Source organism: Haematobia irritans, chromosome 2 (assembly GCF_050003625.1).
Source record: "Haematobia irritans isolate KBUSLIRL chromosome 2, ASM5000362v1, whole genome shotgun sequence".
Classification (NCBI taxonomy): domain Eukaryota; kingdom Metazoa; phylum Arthropoda; class Insecta; order Diptera; family Muscidae; genus Haematobia; species Haematobia irritans.
The window spans coordinates 73024532-73041613 of record NC_134398.1 but is presented as its reverse complement, the minus strand read 5'-3'; the positions used below and the strand labels follow the sequence as shown (position 1 = coordinate 73041613).

Below are 17082 nucleotides of genomic sequence, written 5' to 3'. Positions count from 1 at the left end.
ACAATATTTTATGAACATCTATAGTATTTGACCAAAAATCTGAATATTTATCGAACTGAGACATAACAGCAAACAAAATGTTTGCTGATCGTATTTAGGAGCTTGTAAGTATATTACAGTGCAAAAATATACCAAAAACTACTTTTGGTTCTTAAATATGCTTTGGGGAAAAATTTATAGCCTAAAGATTTTATAAATTGTTGTTCATTAGGCCCTGAAGTACAAAAATATAACAGCAGACGTCGACTGCTGTTTTTAGCAGACTTTTTTCTATGAGTGTAGTATATGAGCTTTAAACTTTGCCGTTCTATTCTGGAAAAACGAATTTTCTCCTTGTATATCTGATACCTCAAGAACCTTTAATATTGTCTTGAGGCCATACACTATGATATACTATCGGATTCCAAAGCAATTGTTAATAGATTTCGCATAATTCATTCTTCACGTCTATTTGAAAAAAACGTTTACCATTATATCCTTATATATGTTTTGGATTGACCTACAAAAGTGGTAAACGTTTTTCCCCGCCCACTATCAATGTTCAATTCGAGACTCAACCATCAGCCGCAAATATTGGATAGTGACCAGTGCGCAAGCTCCAACAACACGTGCAAGAAAAATATTCCGATATAAGCGAAGGGTACATAATATTTTTATGAAATTTACACAAACTGTTCGAGTTGAACAATAATTTTAACAAATACTCAACAGTATGACACGTACTGATGTTAATCTGCCTTATCTCCAACGACTATACGAATTCGAAATAGATTTTAATCGAAATGTTCAAAAACAGTAAGTATGCCTGCCTCGAATCTGATAGCCGTATTCTATAGAACATTTCTCGTTTAGAATGCGATTTGCTGAACCCTTGCTACGAGACGTGAACAATTATATGGACCCGCAAATGATTTTAGATGCATGGTTGCCATTGGTGGGGGCACTTAGCCATAAACTATTAATTCATTTGGTAGTCTCAGTTGGTTTGCTCAATGTATCGACATCTTTAATAAAATGGTAATGTCTAAATTCACTTTTCCACTTAATCTAAGAATTGCTTTGTTTATCTAGGATTTCCCCCGAATATCGTCCAATCTGGTGGTTAAAGGAATATGGCAACGTCCATAAAATTAAACAATTTAATATTGAAGTAAATGCCTGTGACACAAGTGCAGGCTTCCCTTCAAGTCATTCGGTTACACTTACCGCTTTTGCTTTCATTACCTTTCATTGGCTGTTGTTGAAATTGGGAAAATACTGTCATCTGACCAAAGTGGAAATGTATTGCCTTACACATGCTTTGGTTTCATTGCCTTTGATTGCAGTCTGGTGTGGGCGTTTATATGTTCTGGGAGAGTTCCTACATCAATGTATTGGGGGCAGTATTTGTGCGATTGCAGGAATACACTTCCTTCAACGTTACACATCGACTTTATTAAAATTGCCCAAATTACTAAGCGCGCTATCCGTGGTAACAGCTGGTTTTCTACCATTGGGAACATATTTTGTCATGTTACATATGGGAGTGGATCCCCATTGGTCTGTGAGGATGGTAAGTTAAATTGTTTCAGTATCATTGAATTAATTTAGACTAAGGTTATGGTCACATTAAGCAAATATTTGATCAAACTGAGTGTCTTCTTTCCAAGACCATTTTTGAAAACTAATCCTATCGTAACGTTATATGTCCAATATGAACTATACATATTTGCTGAATTGACTGTGGCCAGAAATTCTTTTTTAATTTTTGTGAAATATTTGCCCAGTGTGACCGTACCGTAAGTAGAGAGGAATACACAAGAAAAATTAATTTTGTGTTTTCGTTACGATGAAAGAAGCTATGAAGTAAAATAGTTTAAGTAAAAGTTTTCAATTATGTTCGAAAATAGTTACCGAGAGTTCTAGCCCAGATTTTCAAAATTGTTTTAAAGGAAGGTTTATATTCGTAAGTTATGATAGGTATATTTGTATGAACCGACATTTCGATGGACAAATAGACTAAGTAACTTGTTAAAAACAATGTATTATTTATTTTACCTTACATAAACAACGTTTGCAACACATAGTGTTTTAGAACAAATGCCAAGAATGTTTGCCATATCAAATGAAGTTTTTCTTTGAGCAGGATCCCGAGAAAATCGGAAAAAATCCCGCTTTCCCACGAATGAAAAAATTACGGTTAAAAAACTCTACTTGTCACATTTATTACATAAATCCTTCACTATAGGTAACCGATATAAGCACATATCATATAAGAAAACTCGCATGTGAGCTATAATTGTCTATAAGGAACATGAATATATGTATTTAAAACTACTCAAAAAGGTCTCCTAAATTTTAATCTAGTCCATATGGAGTCTATATTAATACAATTAATTCATTTTAATCAAGATAGAAAGAATTGTTAATTAAGTCAATGATTGAAATTTTTAAAATTTTTAATTACAAAATTAGTTGATACAATTAACTTTTTAATCAAACTCGTAAGACTACGCTCCGCGATGCTATTTTCTTTTTATTTCGTTTGCTCTGCTCTGCTACATTTTGCACAAGGAGTACAATTGGTAGGTGGCCAAATTTGGTTCAAATTTAGATATAGCACTCATATGACCACAGAGGCCATAGCTTTACTCCGATTTACGTGAAATGTTGCATAGATAGTAGAATTATTATTCTTACTATGTATACCAAATTTGGTCAAAATTGTTTGATATTTAGATATAGTTCCCATATATGTTTCGCCCGATTTAGATTCATATGACAACGGAGGCCAAAGTTTCGCTCATAATATTGTGAAATTGCACTGAGAGTACAATTAATATTTTAGCAATGTGTGCCAAATTTGGTCAAAATCGGTTAGATGGGGCAAATATGGATAAGATACCCACATTTACCCCGGAGATTAAATCCAATTGATTTTATGTGTGACATAGGGAGTAGATTTAGCATTCTGGTTAAGTGTGTCGAGTTCGATCAAAATCGGTTCCGATTTAGATAATGCATAATCCATGACTTTCATATTGACTTGCGATTTGGGATAAAATGGTCGGAATACCCACATATTACACATAATTTCAATGATGATTTATCCATATTATAGTCATATCCTACATATCGAAATTGTATTAATTTCACAGAATCGGTTAAGATTAAGTTAAGCGTATTGGATATATAACATCATGGTAGGATTATTTTTCAAAACCCTTATCCAGATTAGAGGTGTGCACGTGACACGAAATTGTCGTGACTCACGCGTGAGTCGTTAGTCACGCTGATGGTAACGGCGTGAGTGTGCGTGATTAACCAACCAAATGTCGTGCGTGAGTCTCGACATTAATTTCTTCGATAGTGTGCGTGAGTAACGAATTTCGGAAAAATACGCTCACGAAAATAATCCCGCACACCTCTAATCCAGATATTTGGAAAATGGTTCTGGAAAAATGTTTGACACTCATTTGGCCAAATATTTAGCCTTAGTGCATATGTTTACACACCCCGAAGGAGACGAGATAGACACATAGTGTCTTTGGCAACAATGCTCAGGGCCGGCCCCTGAGTCGATCTAGCCATGTCCCTCTATCCGCTTTTCTGTGAATACATTTTTGTAATCAAATTCTAAGTCGCAATGTTAGTCCAATCAACATAAAATTTGGCACAAGTATGTATTTTGGGTCAGAATAGAACCCTATTGATTTTGGAAGAAATCGGTTCATATTTAGTAACAGCTTACATATAGCCTTCGCCCGATTTAGATTCATATGACCACGGAGAGCAACAATTTCACTCCGAATATTTTGAAATTGTGTACAGAGAGTGCAAAGTTGGTGAAAATCCAAAAGACAAAATGCACACATTTTCTTTTTATATTCCGTTTCTTTCGCTTTATTGGTCTACTTTTTAACTGTTAAAATTCATTATTTTCATCCTGACGTTTCGTTGGTTTGTTTCCAATTTTCTCAAAGGATATTTTTTATTTGAATAACTAATAACGAAAATGAAAACAATTACTTTAATAACAAAATTTTTAACTTTCCACAAGATAAACTTACATACATATAATTACATTTAGTTGTAAACACAAATACAAAGTAACATATATAACGTAAAGTTAGGGAAACAAAAAGACATTGTTACGATGTCAACACTTTTGATTCTTGACGATCTAAAAAAGCAAAAAAAGGCCCGAGAACAATATATAGTGTCACTTAAAAAATAAGAGTATATAATAGTCAACGATGTCACCGATCGCATATCTTAGTTGCCGTTCTTGTATTTTATTATTCTTGTATTTGATGAGTGCTATATAAAATTTCTAAATGTATTCGTTTTTCAATTAGGCTTTCAAATGGTGTTCAGAGGTAACTTCGATGCGCCATGAAGCAGGTCCCATCTACGTTCTATTTCGCGATTTTGGTTATTTATTGGGAGTTTCACTATCCTGCCCGATGCTGCAAAAGTGAGTATGGTAAAACTTCTGAAAACGTAGACACCCACGGTCGCTTAAATTCTGTACACATTTTGAAGGGATTAATTTTAATATATGTATATTAAAAGACCAAATTAACTCATATTGAATTTTATATAATTCCTTTCAGCTACAAAAATAACAATGGAAATATTTACAAACGTTTACCGGCAGTGATCATTCTGATATTTTTAAATTTTACAGCTCTCCAGAATACCCCAAAGCATTTGGGCCGTTGGGTATTCCTCTTATATGAACTGTGTCGCAATTGCATACATTCATATACGCTATTATCGATATTTCCAAAAATTTGCAAGTGATAGTTCTAGAAGTAATGAGAAATGTTCTTAGTGTGTATAGTATATTATTAATATAATAAGTAGATAATAAAGATTTGTTTGTTTATATTTTTAAAAATAGTTTTCAATAATTAAGTATTTTTTTATCTTTCTTAGGCCCATAATTTAGTGCCATAATGGTTTGTAAACCTGCTCCGCAACCAGAAACTATGTGATCCAAGCGAAAAACATCGTTTCCAATTTTCTTATCGCGAAAAATTTTGATTGGAATTGTTTAGAATTGTAATTATAAACGACGACGTTTTCTATAGGACGTGGACAATAACTTTCAAGTCAATCTTTCTTGCATATACGCAATATAATTCTGTTTATATTCCGACTAGCTAATTCAAGACGCTTTGATTTTTAAATTGTGTGAAAACTCTAGCATTAACCATATTGTTTTCCAGAAAAAGTACAGAGCTTATAAAAATATGCATTCACACATAATAGTTACAAAAGAACAACGCCTTTTCATATTTTCTTTCTATATTTCTTATTAGTGTCGACTAGATTTTTCACTTAATTAGTACTTTCTGCAAGGCACATAGGTTTAGATTAGGTGTTATGGCAGCCCTTTGTTTTACTTTGACTTTTAAACTGTGATGCCGTAATGAGTACTATGTTCAGTTTTTCCAACAAAACACAAACAAATATATGTATGAAGACGATTATATTTTTTTATCAAGTCTTGTCAAATTATGGATGGAAAAGATTCAAGGCATGGTTTCACATTACTAATTCGAAAGATCATCACTACAGTCAAGTTTATGTCTTTTCTCTAATAATCTATTACAAAGAATATAAACATTATCGAAAGTTACTTTGGGCTATTCCCCAACAAGTTTTAATAAAATGTGCATCAAAGATGCAAAAATTTATACAGTTTTTACTGATTTATTTGAGATTTTAGATGCTAAACTCGAACTTAATACCCACCTTAACCAAAATAAAACTTGTACATGAAAAATAAATAAAAATTGTTGGTTTAAATACTAAATATTACAAACTTTTAATATTTTGTATGGTAGGTTTTAGTGTTTTTCTACAGCCTGTGGTCCTTTTGGCATTGAGTGCGTTAAGGTTTTCGTAGAATCTGAGGGAATTGAATTCCATAAGGACGGTTTGGAGAGTTTCTTTGCTAAAAATGTTAAAGTTTTTCAGCTTTGTTTTCATATACATATGTCCACAGGACATTTCCAGTAAAAAATATGTAGTAAAAACTGGCAAGAGAGTAAGAATGTATTATGCTCTCTTTGCTTAAAATTGCTGAAAAGTACGTGAACGGCATCCAGTAACTATTTGCATATTCAAAATTTCAGCTTCTAAAACATTAAAACCAATAAACGAATCCTAATTTTTTAACTTCCAATTGCAGTTGCGGAACATGTACATTGTACTGGTGCTTTGTTTGTTTGCAAGATTTTACTGGGGAAAAATCTGTAGCAAAAACTTGCAATTTCTCTATCTGATAACTGTCAAATGTAGATTATATATGTGTCTCTTGGCGTGATGGTGAATAGGAGGATGGAGGATATTGTGGGATTTATTGATTATGGGGCGATTGCACCCGATGTTGTTCGGAATGAGGTTTTGTCCATTTACTTTAGTCGTATGTACGCTACGTCGGATGTTGATGTGCTGGACGTTTTCATGGCGGCGTTGTATAGGATAAATTCTTTGTTTCCGGTGAGGACTGTCAGAGTGAGGGGTGAGGTGGATGGTTGGTTCAATGTGCCTCTCATATCTTACCACCTATCTCTTCGGGATTTGGCATTTAGGGCTTACTTTGAGGATAGAAATGAAGATAATTGGAGGGTATTTTGTAGAGTAGTTGATGATAGATATGACGGATATGTCGATATTGTTGATTTTGGCCTGGACGATTTGAATAGGTTTGTTGACAACCAGATGGTGGACGCGGTGGCACAGGATGAAGTTGATAGCGGCGGTGACATGCACGGTAGTTTTGGTTTTCGTTGTATAGCTATGGAGGAATTGTTCTCGGCATTTTCGGCGATATCTTCGAATGCGGCGAGGTGTGATGGACTTTGTTTGAAGTTCTTTAAGGTGGTTTTCCCTCATGTTAAAGTTTTGTTGAGCCTCGGAATTAACCCTGCCAACATTTTTTGAATTTGGGGACTCTTTTGAGAATCCCCACTACGTCGAAAACAATCATATACGACATCAAAAACTCGTCGGAAAAGCGTCGTCACTATTGAGAAGTTGTACCACGCCAAGTTACTACAAAAATGTTTCGCATGAGTGCAATTATTAGGTGCCTTTATAGATCAATTTAGAACGACGCCAATAAGGGACCCTCCAAACAATCAGAAAAAGTGCATTTTAAGATAGTTGTAAAAGAATCATTGTGGTCGAGTAAAACACGTTTGTTTAGATATTTATTAATTTGATTAAACATTTACAAATTCTTAAAAATATAACATTTATACCACTATCACATTACATTTAACATAATTTTTGGCATTAATGATGATGTTGAGTTACAAGTAGCGAGTTACATGTTGCTGCGTCTATCAACCAGTGTTTTTATTCCATGGAGGCAGCGTGTCTGTAAAATATCTGAAAAACAATCACTTTATTCCATTTGGAAAATCACCAAATTGTTCACCAATATACCTTTCACATTTTTAAGCGTATAATCTATGTTTTCAGAACTTTATTTTCGTTTTTATTTAATTAAAATATAACAAGCTGGTTGCGCTTGGCGTTTCACAAAAAAAAATGGCTTTTTTAACAGTAGGGATGGCAAATTACTTGCATGTACTTTTTGATGTACCTTTTCATGATGGTTGAAGTGACATTTACGAGTCTGTGGCAACGATGAGGTTGAAATGGAACTTTGAAATGCTGGCAGGGAAAACACTCTATTTTAATATAAATCAGTTTTTGGCAGGATAAGAGTTTTATTCCTAAAGAAACTTAGATAGTACAACCAATTCATGTAATAAATATTCCATTAAAATGCTTACCGCGGTGACGACTCAACTTCACTTCAGCTTAACTAAAACCAAACTAAGTTGTGAAATTCATACTAATACATAAACATCTAACTGAAGAGAGTTGCCACCGCAAGAAAATAATTGAAACGACAGTTGAATTCAAATTGTATGTAAATAGATGCCATATTTCCACGACATCCGCACCCCCGTGAATCAGTCGGATTCACCACACTACGAACTTCTGCCCTGCGAGCTGTTCCATCAGCTCCTGGTATGACTTTCATCACTCTTCCTTTGCACCACTGGTCTCTCGGCATACTTACGTCACAAATCATTTTTCGCGACGAGTTAATATTGGGAGATACTCCAATATCCATCTCTTCCAGAAATGGTCCCTCATTTGGCGTGCTATCTTCCACTGCTTACGCAATACCTTTGGCTGGGAGTCAATATCTTCGAAAGAAGGCGTCTGAACTGTATTTGGTATGCCCAAGAGAAAATGATTTGGCGTGATCGGTTCTTCATCCTTCGCAGATATGGGTATATGCGTCAGTGGCCTCGAGTTCACTATATTCTCTGCATGAGGAAACTGTTGAACGTGTGCTCTTTAGGACTCTTCTCATGCACCGTTTGCTTCAAAACTCGTTTTACACTTTTCACCATACGTTCCCAGATTCCGCCTTCCGATGGGTTCAATGGGCAATTAAAAATCCATTGTATATTACGGGTTGACAGTTCATTTTGGATTCGAATGCAATCAAAAACCTCAGAACTGTTTCGCATCTCCATTCAATCCAACGAAATTCTTTCCGTTATCGCTTCGCATCCTGACTGGAGTTCCTCTCCGGCTGATAAAATTTCTTATAGCTAGGATGCAAGCGTCGGTAGAAAGATCATGTGCCACTTCGAGGTGTACTGCTCGCACCGTCAGACACGTGAACAGTGCCACCCATCTCTTCTCCTGTCTTCGGCCTATAGCGACTGTCACTGGGCCAAAATAATCAAGCCCCGTATATGTGAAGGGCCTTACAAAGGGTGTAAAACGGTCCAATGGTAACTGGCCCATAAGTGGTTGTAAGGTTTTCACTTTGTCTATTTTACATCTCATGCAATTGGTTATAATCTTCCGTAGAACTTGTCGTATACGAGGTATCCAAAAATGTTGTCGAATTTCTGCTATGGTTGTTTCATTATTCTGGTGAAGTAATTTCTCGTGGTACTCTCGAACTATCAATGCAGTCATATCATGCCTGGGGTGCAATATGATTGGATGTTTAACATCGTATGGCAACCAACTTGCAGCATTCAATCGGCCACCGACTCGTAAAATGCCATCTTTGTCCTTAAACGGGCAGAGACCCTTCACATTCGAATGCTTTGGCAAAGGCCGTTTCTTTTCTAATAAAAACATTTTATCCGAATACGATTGCATCTGTGCTATGCAAATAAGAGTGGTTTCCGCCTTCTTTATCTCAGAAAGTGACAGTTCGTTACACCCGAAGACCTGACCCTTGCATCTTGCGGCGAAACGAAAGATCCAAGCAATTGTTCTCTTCAACATTAAATATGACGAAAACCGCCCGATATCAATCAGTTCATTTGGTGCCACAACGAGCGCAAATTTCTTGATAATCTCTTCTTCATCGTTGCTGTCCTCACCATTAATAGCATTCAAGGGCCATAACTCCTTATCTAATGTCAAGAACGTAGGGCCGGTAAACCACTTTGTATCAGCACTCATCTCTATTTTGTGGCGAATTCTTGTAGCTTCATCGGCTGTGTTGTACTGGGTCGGAACCCATCTCCAATTGTCAGGAGTACTTACACTTAGAATCTCATTCACTCTGTTAGCAACAAATTGTTTGTAGCGACGATGAGTCGACTTAATCATTGAATCACTCCATAAAGTGCAACCATCTATCCCAAGACCATGTTCCTCATAAATAGTTTGCATTAGCCTCACCCCCAACACTGCCGCCTGCAGTTCCATACGGGGAACGGACAATCGCTTCATTGGTGAACAACGTGTCTTCGAAGATATAAATGTCACACATACCTGTTTGTTGTCGTCAATGTATCGCCAGTAAGCAACAGCTGCGAATGCAGATTCGCTTGCGTCTACGAAGACATGTATCTCAACATTATTTGGCATGCACTTACGGAAATAGTGTCTTGGTATTTCTAGCTTCGTAATCTGCAACAGGTCATCTTTCCACTGAAGCCACACATCATTTATATGACACGGAATAACGCTGTCCCAGTCCGGTTTACATTTCCATATCTCCTTCATTATTAACTTGGCTACAATCATAAGGTGTCCGAGGAGGCCAAGCGGAAAACGGACATCATAATACTGAGCAACTCCCTCTTGTAGGCGCACGTTTCGAAGTCAATACATCAGTATCAACATTGTTGAATTGCAAACGAAACTTGAACACATCATTTTCAGGACACCAAAACATACCTAGGACCTTTCCAGCTGACATCTCGTTTTCTCCGAAAGTTGTGGCGAATTGGTTACCACGAAGAGCTAATACCACTTTCTTTGAGTTGGACACAAAGGCACGTAAATCGAATTTGGCATGGTCGTGTATCTCTTTGACTTGTTGTGATATAAGAATCGCCTCCTCTTCCGACTCAAAGCTCGAAACAAAATCGTCGACATAGTGGTTCTCAAGTATTGATTTAACGGCAAGGAGATATTTGTGCTCTTGGAGTTTCGCATTTTCGACCTTTACATACTGAGCTGCACATGGCGAGCAAGCTGCCCCAAATGTCATAACCCTCATCTCATAAACTTCAGGTGATCGGTCCTGGCACCCATCCCTCCAAAGAAATCTTTGAGCACATCTATCCTCTTTTCGAATCAACACCTGATGGAACATTTCTCTTATATCAGCACATACTCCCACAGGTCTTAGACCAAATCGAAATATAATCGAGGGCAAAGGTTGCAGATCTTGAGGTCCTTTGAGCAGAAATGAATTAAGAGAAACGTTATCCACCTTCGCAGCAGCGTCGAAGACAAGTCGCAACTTTCTAGGCTTATTTGGGTTCACTACGGCAAAATGAGGAAAATACCAAATATTTGGCTTGGTGTACTCCAGCTCCGATGGCGACAGTTTCCGGGCGTATCCCTTTTATATATTTCCTTGTATAGCTTTTCTGTTGTCGGCGGCAAATGACGCGTCACGATTCATTCTTTTCTCAATATTAACTAATCGTCTTAAAGCTATAGGATAACTATCGGGTAGTGTGACGTTATCCGCTTTCCATAGTAATCCGGTTTCATATTGATCATCAACAATTCGAGTCGTATTCTTCAAAATTCGTCGGGCTCGTGAATCATCATCTCCTTATATACTTGGTGCTGGGCGTACTCCAAAACTTTCGGTTGGAAAGAATTCGGATATCATTTCCTCTATGGCATGGACTTCTACCGACCGAACATGTAGGCAAACTGGTTGTGCATCATTCCTGCTTGTCTTTCCAAAAACGGTCCAACCTAATTTCGTTTTCGTAGCAAATGGACCATAGGGGCTAAGTTGGATGGTCTCACTAGCAAGGCCCAAATGGTAGTTGTCTAGTCCTATGAGCACTTTGAGGCATGCATTCATATATTCTCGGACAGAAATTTATCCAATTCCGATCTTCGTAAACTCTGTGTTGGCAAATCCATATTCTCTATGGCATGGATATTCCTCAACACATGCTTCTCAGTCCTGTCAGCACCCGAAATCATAATGTCACCCATAAGCGACGTCTTTTTTGAAGATCCACCATTTATCCATTGTAATGTTAAATTGCTTGGAGCACATTGAACTCCTAACTGTATCATAATAGATTTGTCCATCAAAGATACGGACGAGCCGTCATCTAATAAGGCGTATGTGCTTACTGTTGACATTGGACCGTAAAGTGTAACTGGTACTACACGAAATAGTAAATTGGAGACATCCGCTTCTGAAGCACAATTTAATACTGGCTGGTTAGGCTCGCAAGCTTCAGTTGTTCTTGTGCCATGACGTCCCTCATGTAAAAGCCGATTATGAAATCTTTTACAGCCCGGAACTGCACACTCTCTCTTTCTCGGACATTCGCGGCTTGAATGCCCCTATCCTAAACATGAGAAACACAACTTCAGCTTCTTTACATCAGCCCATCTGTCATTGACCTCCTTTGCTAAAAAGGCTTCACATTTGGGAATTCTATGGTCACCAGTGCAGGCAAAACAACCACTTTGTTCCACATTTGGTGTGGCACTAGTACACATTACGGTCTTCTTCTTCACAACTTCCTGTTCCGGCTTTATTTCACATATAGTACTCATCACGCTTGCAACTTCGTTAATCCAGTTGCTAAAATCGATACCGTGGGGTATGGCCCGATATTTGCGGCATATCTTGCCCATTCCATTTTCCTGGTCATAGGTAACTTTGACACCAGCTCTTCTATTAAGGTCGGATTGGCCAAATGTTGTCCGGCACCGGCAGATTCCAAAAATACAGACAAATTTTTTATCTTTATGGCAAATGAAATGAATTTACTCAAAGCCGTCTCCGGTATGGGTGAAATATCCCTTATCTGCTTTATCTGGCTGGCGACTAACAATTGAGGACGGCCGAAATGAAATTCTAGTTGCTGTATTACAACCGGGTGTATTAATAAGGATTTAACGGTTTCAAAGGCTTTACCCTTTAAGAACTTCTGAAGTCGTTGGCAGTTCTCAAAGTTTGAGTAACCATATTCGTTTGTAGATTGTTGGTATGCCACTGAAAACATTGGCCAAAGTTCGGGCTCTCCGGCAAACACGGGCAGGTCTAATAGTTTTCTGGGCATAACATAGTTTCTTGAATCTTCAACTCTTACAGCAGGTTGTCGCATATTTTCGGGATTCATGGCGAAATTTCTGGGTATCGCATTGGCTATGGTGGCAGATGAGTACATGTCATGTAGAAACGATGGCATGGCATTATTTCCTGCATTATCTTGAAATACATTCGTAGTTCTGTTGAATTCGCGAGTATCCATTCGCAAATTCATATCTCGATGATTACAACTCTCGTTAGTGGGCGGCTGGTGTGGTGTTAGCGGCTGTGGTGGTGCTGGCAATGATTGTGATTGATTTTGCATGACGTTAAGGGATGACCTTAAATTCTGCAAATCCATGGCATTTTTTAGAAGTTTCTCCAACTCCTCTATTCTAATCTGCATGTTTCTTATTTCATTGTTTTGGTCAGTTGCTGTTTCCAAAGGCTTTTGTACATCTATAGACAGATCTGTACTCGTTGCTGCATGGGTTCCATTTGTTGGAACGTTTTTGTTAGGCGAACTCATTTCTGGTGACTCCGGTGGTGTTCCAAACTCGTCCACGATTCCTGTCATAAATCTTGGGCTTCTTCTTAAAGGCTTGCAACTATTTGGCATATCTTCGGCAATCTCACGCGGTATAAAGCATTCACGCGGAATAAAAGAATTGTTAAAGTTTTGTTGAGCCTCGGAATTAAAACACTCTATTTTAATATAAATCAGTTTTTGGCAGGATAAGAGTTTTATTCCTAAAGAAACTTAGATAGTACAACCAATTCATGTAATAAATATTCCATTAAAATGCTTACCGCGGTGACGACTCAACTTCACTTCAGCTTAACTAAAACAAAACTAAGTTGTGAAATTCAAACTAATACATAAACATCTAACTGAAGAGAGTTGCCGTCGCAAGAAAATAATTGAAACGACAGTTGAATTCAAATTGTATGTAAATAGATGCCATATTTCCACGACACCTCATGTAAGCGAAGTTTTCTTACATCTGGTGAATACCATCCTTATGACTTCTAAGTTCCCTTCGGATTGGAAGGTAGCTAGGATCACCCCGATAAGGAAAACCACTGGTTCTGGTTCCATCGATGACTTAAGGCCGATCAGTGTGCTACCTATTTTGTCGAAGGTTGTGGATCACGTAATGCGTCAGCAGCTGGTACCAGCTGAGCCTATCCTTAGTGATTGCCAGTGTGGGGTTCGCTCTAAGTGAATTACTTCTTCCTTGCTGGCTGGCCTTACTGATCAGATAAGGTTCAGTATCAGCAACAGGAAGTTTTGTGTTCTTCTTTCATTGGATTTTCAGGAGGCGTTTGATAGGGTGGACTATGGGCTGCTGATGAGGAAACTTAGGGATCTTTTTGGATTTTTTCCCAGTGCGTGTCGGTTGGTGTCGTCGTATATGTCGGATCGCAGGCAGTATGTTTGTGTTGGCGGTTTTTCTTCAGCTGAATTGCCGGTTAGGAGTGGAGTAGCTCAAGAGTCTGTTCTCGGGCCGATTCTATTCTCCATGTTCTTGAATGATTGCTTTGGGGTAATTGCTCCTTGGTGTAGCCCATTTGCATATGCCGATGATATACAGATTCTGTTTAAGGGTGGCTTTCAGTTTGTCGAAGTTCTGCAGGCGAAGATTGATCATGCGCTGCTTGCACTTCGTGGTTGGATGTCTGCCAACGGCCTTTCTGTTAATCCCAGTAAGACAAAGGCGGTGTTGTTTGCCTCTAGGCCGGTGGCTGTGGACCTACGGTATGGTGGTGAAAGTATCGCCTTTGTGTCGAGTGTCAGTTGTTTGGGGGTTGTTGTAGTTGACAGGCTTAGTTTCGCTGAGCATGTGGATTGGGTCGTATCGCGTGTCAACTTCACCCTCCGTCGGCTCTGTGATCTTGGCTCTGTGATCTTGATGTCGGTAATCTTGTATGGTATGGATGTTTATGCAGGTTGTGCTGGTTATAACTTAAATAGGGTCCAGGTTGCGTTCAATAATGCGGTAAGGTTTATTTATGGGGTCAATCGATTTTCTCATATAGCACCATTTGTTGAGCGCTTTGTGGGGTGTTCGTTCCACAGTCTCGTATCTATTCGTAGTCTGATGCTATTTTATAGGGTATGGAGGAATCAGTGCCCTTCGTTTTTGACGCAGTCATTTGTATTCACACATTCCTCGCGGAGCAATCAATTGGTCGTACCAAGGGTCGAAAATGGGCTGGTTGAGAGATCTTTTGAGGTGAGAGTTGCGCGGGCTTTTAATGTCCTTCCTGACGCCTTGAGGATGTTTGGTGTCTCGGATTCGGTGTACTGTGGTAGGCTATTGCAACACTTTGGTTCTGAGAGCTTTCGACGCGTGGGTATTTTTAGTAACTATTTTTTGTTAGTTTTGTGATCATTGTTTGTGGTTAGTTGGGGACTCTGGTGGCAATATTATAATTACTGCAACTACTATATGAACTATTGTTAATTTGTCAGGGGGTTTATTGGTATATTGAAATTTGTTACTACATATATTATTACTATTGTTATGGGTTTAGGGTAAGATAAAGATATTTGCTATTTTTGTGTTGGATTATCAATTTCTTAGTAGTATAGCGAACTGCTTTGTATTCTTATCATATCTACTTTTAAGAATTTAGGGTAAATATTAAGAATTCTGCAATTCTGTTTTGAATTTGTGTATTTTTTAGTAGACTGTATTGTAGTCTGTGTAATTTTTTTTATAATTGGCCATGGGGCTTTGAAATCACAAATAAAGTATGAATGAATGATTGAAACAAATTTGGAATCTAGAGGTGTTTTATGACTACAAATAGGTGTGTCGAAAATGGGGTGTATCGGTCCATGTTTCGCTATAGCCTCAATATATGTCTGAGTTTATGAGTTTACTTCTTGGGCTTCTACCGAAGTTTTCACTCAATTTGCCTTATATTTGAAATCTAGAGGTTTTTTAGGACCATAAATTGTGTATTACCGATTACAGATTTTAATATATCCCCCTTATAAACCCGTCCTCCGAGTTGGGGTGTAGATTCTGTAGGGGTTTCAGAACCACAATTAGGTGTGCTGAATTTGGTGGGTATCGGTGCATGTTTTTCGCATAGCATCAATATAGACTGATCTCCCGATTTGGGCTCATATAAACCGTAGTTTTTGGTAATACCTCGATATAGACCAATTTCACTTTTTGAGGGTATTATCTAATGATTTGAATAATATGGGCAAAAATCTACAGATTCTAGATTTCAAATTTCAAGGCGTTATGTCATCATTTTCTCGAACACTTACACGAGATGTTTATGATTACTCTAAAACTCAATCAAAAATGGTTGTTATAAATCCAGACTCTGCATGCAGGGAAGAAACATGATTGTCACAATCATAAAGTAAAATAATATGATAGGAGCTATTTTTGCGACGACCATGTAACATTTTCACCTGCAACCATGTTGGCTCAGTGAACATGATTCTAAGAAAAAAAAATTTGCCCTGCCAATATTTTTGAATTTGGGGACTCTTTTGAGAATCCCCACTACGTCGAAAACAATCATATACGACATCAAAAACTCGTCGGAAAAGCGCCGTCACTATTGAGAAGTTGTACCACGCCAAGTTACTACAAAAATGTTTCGCATGAGTGCAATTATTAGGTGCCTTTATAGATCAATTTAGAACGACGCCAATAAGGGACCCTCCAAACAATCAGAAAAAGTGCATTTTAAGATAGTTGTAAAAGAATCATTGTGGTCGAGTAAAACACGTTTGTTTAGATATTTATTAATTTGATTAAACATTTACAAATTCTTAAAAATATAACATTTATACCACTATCACATTACATTTAACATAATTTTTGGCATTAATGATGATGTTGAGTTACAAGTAGCGAGTTACATGTTGCTGCGTCTATCAATCAACCAGTGTTTTTATTCCATGGAGGCAGCGTGTCTGTAAAATATCTGAAAAACAATCACTTTATTCCATTTGGAAAATCACCAAATTGTTCACCAATATACCTTTCACAATTTTAAGCGTATAATCTATGTTTTCAGAACTTTATTTTCGTTTTTATTTAATTAAAATATAACAAGCTGGTTGCGCTTGGCGTTTCACAAAAAAAAAAATGGATTTTTTAACAGTAGGGATGGCAAATTACTTGCATGTACTTTTTGATGTACCTTTTCATGATGGTTGAAGTGACATTTACGAGTCTGTGGTAACGATGAGGTTGAAATGGAACTTTGAAATGCTGGCAGGGTGTCCTCATCAAAAATGGTAAAAATAATTTAGTTTGAATCAAAAGACTATGGTCACGATCTAAAATGTTATGGTATTCGTCAAAAATATTTTTCTTCCAGTTAAAAGAACATGGTCACAACCTAAAATGTTTTGATCTTTATGAAAAAACTTTTTTCGTCGTCGAAAAAGGACGCCAATTGAGAAAAGAAAACACAAAATTAATTTTATTTATTTATAAACTAATTCATTGTTTATTTATATTTATAAT

The 17082-nt window shown here is 37.4% G+C and overlaps 2 protein-coding genes and 2 long non-coding RNA genes across 4 annotated transcripts; 1 reads left to right on the top strand and 3 right to left on the bottom strand.

Moving 5' to 3' along the window:
* Nucleotides 1–296: 296 nt before the first annotated feature.
* On the top strand, nucleotides 297–4895 carry G6P (Glucose-6-Phosphatase). The gene is made up of 5 exons (XM_075295288.1): nucleotides 297–795; nucleotides 853–1017; nucleotides 1072–1552; nucleotides 4338–4456; nucleotides 4596–4895. Exons 1-5 carry the CDS (start codon nucleotides 713–715, stop codon nucleotides 4783–4785), a joined length of 1038 nt encoding a protein of 345 aa, XP_075151403.1. The 5' UTR covers nucleotides 297–712; the 3' UTR covers nucleotides 4786–4895.
* Nucleotides 4896–7172: 2277 nt separating this feature from the next.
* On the bottom strand, nucleotides 7173–7844 carry LOC142227689 (uncharacterized). The gene is made up of 3 exons (XR_012719980.1): nucleotides 7797–7844; nucleotides 7444–7736; nucleotides 7173–7386 (listed from the first exon to the last, which is right to left on the bottom strand). It is a non-coding gene; the product is annotated as an uncharacterized LOC142227689 (long non-coding RNA).
* A 688-nt stretch (nucleotides 7845–8532) lies between these two features.
* On the bottom strand, nucleotides 8533–10056 carry LOC142224646 (uncharacterized). The gene has a single exon (XM_075294426.1). It carries the CDS (start codon nucleotides 10054–10056, stop codon nucleotides 8533–8535), a length of 1524 nt encoding a protein of 507 aa, XP_075150541.1.
* Nucleotides 10057–16316: 6260 nt separating this feature from the next.
* On the bottom strand, nucleotides 16317–16824 carry LOC142223054 (uncharacterized). Its single transcript, XR_012718524.1, has 2 exons — nucleotides 16592–16824; nucleotides 16317–16534 (listed from the first exon to the last, which is right to left on the bottom strand). It is a non-coding gene; the product is annotated as an uncharacterized LOC142223054 (long non-coding RNA).
* Nucleotides 16825–17082: the final 258 nt, after the last annotated feature.